Raw genomic sequence first — 6030 nt, forward strand, 5'->3', positions numbered from 1 at the left:
CAAGTTACCCATATTTCTATGATTGTAACTAACGAAGTCACCCATATTGCTATGACTGTATGATTATGATCATGCCATATGCTGCAAGTTTAAATGCTTTTGAAGTTCTTGTATGCACACCATTCAGATAATTATTCCCATCCAAACACTTTTTGATCTCGGCTGCAGAAAGTTTCACACCTACCCCTTGCAAATACCTTCATGAACTTCTTATTTAAGACATTATCACAGAACTTCATGAATATTTATCCAAGCTTCTTTCCAATTCGTGATATAAAGAGTCAAGATCCTCCATATCCACAACTTCTTTTTCAGCAGATACAACCATACCACAGACACAATACACAAACTCTGTTTCATCATTATGTTAAGGTTGTCACAGTACAATGTCATAACTAATTGCTCATCATTATACTCCTTCAACATTATTTTCATCCATAGTAATTGAGAACAACCACTTCTAGCTGCAATATACTCTGCTTCAGCAGTAGACAGAGATACACTATTTTGTTTCTTGCTAAACCATGAAATCAATTTATTTCCAAGGAAGAAACAACCTCCAGAAGTGCTTTTTCTATCATCAGCACTACCTGCTCAATCAGCATCACAATAGCCCACTAACATAGAGTCTTCACCATGAGAGTACATCATACCATAATCACAAGTTCCACTTATATACTTGAGAATCCTCTTCACTTGAGTCAGATGACTCATCTTTGGAGCAGCTTGATATCTAGTACAAACACCAACTGCAAAAGCAATGTCAGGTCTGCTTGCAGTGAGATATAATAAGCTACCAATCATACTTCTATATGGACTTTGATCAACATCAATCCCCTTTTCATTTTTGGTAAGCATCAAATGTGTTGTTCCTGGTGTTCTTTTGTAAGTTGCACATTTCATACCAAATTTCTTCATAATGTTCCTTGCATATTTGCTTTGAGAGAAAAAAAATAGTATCCTACACCTGTCTTACTTGGAGTCCAAGAGAGTAAGTCAATTCACCAACAATTACTCATCTGAAATTCTGACTGTATTTGCTGCACACAATGTTGTACCATATGGCTTGACATTCCTCCAAATACAATATCATCAACAAAAATTTGTGCTATCATCAGTTTGTCTTTCTTCTCTTTTAACAAACAGTGTCTTGTCATTACCTCCCTTCCTGTATCCTTGACTAATAAGAAACTCAGTCAGCCTTTAATCCATATAGAGCTTTCTTCAATTTGTAGACATGATTAGGAACACTAGGATCCACAAAACCTTTAGGATGCTCAACATAAACTTCCTCATTTAAGTACCCATTGAGGAAAGCATTCTTCACTTCCATTTTAAACATCTTGAATTTCAGAATACATGCAACCTAGTAGCAGTCTTATGGATTCAAGGCGAGCAATAGGAGCAAAAGTCTCATCAAAATCTACTCCTTCAAGTGTACCCTTTTTCATTAGACTTGTTCTTGTAAACTCATTTGGTACTAATTACATTAGCATTTTGTGGTATAGGGACTAAATTCCATACATCATTCCTCTTGAACTGCATTAATCTAGTACTCATCAGTAAGAGCTTCTTTCACATTCTTGGGTTCAACCTTTGAGACAAAACAAGAATTATAGATAACATCATTAGCTCTTCTAGTAACCATTCCTTGATCAAGATTACCAATAATTAGATCCATAGGATGATTCTTTTGAATTCTGATGGATGGACCTTTCTTTGGAGTTTTTGGTTGGTCCAAAAAAAGTGAACTTCAGTATTAGTTTCTGGTTCCATCACAGTAACAGGTTCATCATCTTGCAGGTCATTCTGCAAGTCAGATGTTATAGCATCATCTGCCACATATGTCGTCTTGTCACCTCCTGTGTCATCTATCACCATATTAACAGACTCCATCATAGTTTTGGTTATGGATTTGTACACTCTATAGGCTTTGTTGTTAATAGAGTATCCTAGAAAAATTCCTTCATCACCTTTTAGGACCAAACATTCTCCTATGTTCTCTATCTGACACGATATAACACTTGCTTCCAAAAACATGAAAGTATTTAACAATAGGTTTCCTCCCTTTCCCTAGGTCATACAGAGTGGATCTCTAGATAACACGATTATGAACATACCAGGCAGTATTAATGGCCTTATCTCAGAAACAATGAGGTAAATGTTTGACATGAAGAATAATTCTTGCTGATTTTTGCAAAGTCCTATTCTTCCCTTCAACTATACCATTTTGCTGAGGTGTAATAGGAGATGAAAAAACTTCGTGACTTATTCCTTTTTCCACTTAAGCTTTCAACTTGCATAGGTCCCATGAAATCCATGTGTAGAAGCTCAAGGACTTTTGTAGAGATACGATGCTGCATCTTCTGGTGTGACATCAAGGTTTGTTTTCCAATCTGACACTTACCACATATATTACCTTCTTTAATCTTGAGCTTTGGTAAACCTCTAATAGCTTCCTCAGATATGGCTTTCTTCATACTTCTTAGATTAAGATGATCAAGCTTTTGGTCCCACAATTTTACTTCATATTCTTTAGCAACTTTGACACATTAACTTCCTCTTAAGGAACCCATAAATAGCAGTTGTCTTTTGATCTTACACCCTTTATCAAAAAATCACCCTTATCATTTGTAACTAGAAATTCAGACTTGGTAGAGTTTACCTTCATGCCTTGATCACATAATTGACTGATGCTGATCAGATTAGCAGTCAATCCTTTCACTAGTAAAACATTGTCAAGTTTAGGTAAGCTATTGTTGATCATCTTTCCTGTAGGCACAATTTCTCCTTTAGCTCCATAATAGTGACATATCCAAGAGTGAGGTTTTTCGTTGTTCATAGTTCCCTGATGCTGCATAGGATGTTGTAGCATCTCTCTAGATATCCTTGTATTTTGTGTTTCTTTTGGATGAGTATACATCAGGTTTGTGAGAGAGTCACCAATATTTTTGCGGGTGGTGGCACATGATTAGACATAACACATTAGGTAGGTGGCACATATGCATTTTCATCAACAACATTGATCACTAGAGGATTAAACATTCAGGAGATCATATACTACACTACTACAACCAAATATAACACCATGGGAGACATATCACATCAGATATAAATTAGCAGTGCTGGAAACATATCAACGCTCATAAAACAGATATCTCCTCCTTGTTTTCATAATATGACAAGGGCATAACTTCCTTGAGATCGACAATCATTTGCATTCTAGATAGTACACCAGTTGTTTGCTTGACAGATGGTGCAACAATATCTGCAGCATGTGTCCCTTCAGACGGTCTAAAGTCCAAAGACAGGTCTGCCTCTCTAGCACAAGGCACATCAGTAGCAGTGCATATATCTGGATGCAGGCTCAATATAATACCACATAATAGAGTAGGAACAACAATTGGAAATTGCACATCAAGTGTCTTGCCATGTTTCAGGGTTTGATCAAAAATATAGGTACCAAAATCAAGGGGAGTCCTAGTACCAATAGCATATATAAATTTGGCCATCCCAATTGTGACCTCAGAGGTATGACTGGTAAGAGCCCAGTTGGTAACACCAATTTCGTTCAGCAATGCATACTCAGCAGTAAGTTTGGCAGATTGAATGTTGCCTGGCCATTTTCTGACTGTATTATTTGTGAGAGTCTTGCAGATTTCATCATTAGATACCTTCATCTCAGGTACATCTTCTCTACTTCTACCAAGAAATTCATTCACAACAGCAAGGGAGAACTTAGTACATCTGCCTCTGTCAAACACCTTCTTATACTTCTGGATTTTCTGGATCATTACAGTCTTCACCAATATTGATCAATAATTCCTTGACAAGCTTCTTATAACAGTCACCAAGATCCTTCACAGTCTTCATTAACCCAGTATCATTAATCATCTCAAGTTCCTTACATTGTAGAAGCTCTTCTCTCGGATTTCTTTCAAGTGATAGTCTTCTATAGTACACATATCTCCACTTGGTTGAGCCATCTTCAAAGTGAAAGGATATGTTGTCAAGGGGTGCAAAGGGAACATTCAAAGGTACTTTCTTTCCTTTGATAGTCTTTCTAGATGAGCCACCAGTTGTGACTTTCACAGTTTCTTCTTCTTATTCAGAATCACTAGAGAGTGGTTCTTTCCTTTTTCAAGCTCTTTTTCCCTTTAGCAGATGTTACATTGACTTTGCTAGAGCTTCTAGAAGGTCCATAATTCACAGGTTTCTTAGCAGTTGCAGGCTTCTTTCCTTTACTTGGTGTATTGGCTTGCTGACTAGTAGTAACCACTGTAACACCCAAACCCATTATTTATATATTTCTACCTTTAGTAAAATCTTTTTCAAAATACGCAACGGAAAATCACATTTAATTTATTGAATATCGGTTCGAGTATTACACTCCTATAACAAAATAATACTAATATAATTAATTAGTAAAAATAGTATTTATATAAATCTTTGAATCAAATAATGTATTTATTGATTATACAAAACAACCTAGATAAGGAGACTCTATATACATATAAAACCCCTTTTCCCGTGTCACAATCAGAGCGGAGCTTCACCGACGACTCGACCTCGAATACCACAAAATCCTGTAAATCTGGACCCCCAACGGTCCAGCACATAACACATAAAAGAGAGTTAGATAACATACTCAAAATATACAAGTGTAAGTAAATGGTACTTAAACACTTCTTCATAAAAACATGCATAATCATACATTATACATATACATCACCATCATTCATGCATATTCATATATCATGCATATACTTCATTTATCACCTAATCAATCATCCACAAAATACACCAAACATATAGTTTCACGTCGTCTCGGACAATACCAAAACATCAACAAATACATTGTTCAGATTATGGTCATGACGGACCCTGCGTTGTTCATTTTATAGTCATGACGGACTCTGCTCCTCACATACGGATTAACAATCAACATTTACCAAGTATGTGTCAAACATCATTTATTATAAAATGCACACATAATCCCTAATGCAATCTAATGCTTCACATTCATGTTATGTCCTCTAGACACCTCTAATGCATGTGGTACCATCGTCTTTATCAGAGTATTTCACCTCTGATATCCGTCTTTATCAAACAAATATAGTTCGATATCCTTCTTTATTGGACAAGCCAATATCCCTAAATATTCATGATGCATGCACTCAAAACTCATGAATATATTCATCAACAATTTTGGCATATAGCCCGTCAACAATAACGTGGAACACTATCCAACGTCCGTCTTTATTAAGATAATCAATACCTTAATATCCGTCTTTATTAGAATAACATAATTCTAATATCCTTCTTTATTAAGTTGATTAACACCTTAATATACTTCATTTATACTTCATACATGATTAACAATCGTTATAAGCATCAACAAGCATCAACAAGCATCAACAATCATGTAAGAATAAGACACTGATTGAAAATACATGCAAAGGAAGATAGCAGATGAAAAATTGGTGAAAACTGCAGTATTTCCGCCTGGGGCGGAAATTTTTACGTTTGAGGCGTAAGTTTACGTTTTAGGCGCAAAAATTTACGTTTGAGGCGCAGAAAAGTCTGAAAGGTTGGCTGCTCACTGTTTTTCCGTTTCAGGCGGAAATTATTGTGCCTGAGGCGGAAAAACATGCGTTTCCTACACAAAAACGCCCAAAAATCCCATTTTTCATGTTATAAATCCCAAAAGAGTTTGTATTCAAGTGCTACAAACATATCTAAACACAAAAGGACGGTTCATTTCACCGATCTACCATTTTTACTACGAAAATGTAGAGATTTAACACTTTTACTCAAAACTCTCAAGAACACAAAGTTCTTAAGTTTAATCCATTAGAAAACTCGTTTTAACCATTAAATCCGTTCATTAATCATGTTAAAAGCATGTTAAACATATTAAGAACCTTAGGAACGATTTCCATCAAGAAAATCCATTCCAAACTAAAATGAAAATGGGGTGGAGGAAGTTCGGGTGAGGAGAAATCGACATTCTCCCCTTCCTCGAGTCAC

The 6030-nt window shown here is 36.0% G+C and overlaps 1 protein-coding gene across 1 annotated transcript; it reads right to left on the reverse strand.

Annotated features, from left to right (window-relative positions):
* Positions 1 to 225: 225 nt before the first annotated feature.
* LOC123896115 (secreted RxLR effector protein 161-like) lies at positions 226 to 918 on the reverse strand. Its single transcript, XM_045946546.1, has 2 exons — positions 654 to 918; positions 226 to 590 (listed from the first exon to the last, which is right to left on the reverse strand). Exons 1-2 carry the CDS (start codon positions 916 to 918, stop codon positions 226 to 228), a joined length of 630 nt encoding a protein of 209 aa, XP_045802502.1.
* Positions 919 to 6030: the final 5112 nt, after the last annotated feature.

This window comes from Trifolium pratense, linkage group LG7 (genome assembly GCF_020283565.1).
Source record: "Trifolium pratense cultivar HEN17-A07 linkage group LG7, ARS_RC_1.1, whole genome shotgun sequence".
Lineage (NCBI taxonomy): Eukaryota > Viridiplantae > Streptophyta > Magnoliopsida > Fabales > Fabaceae > Trifolium > Trifolium pratense.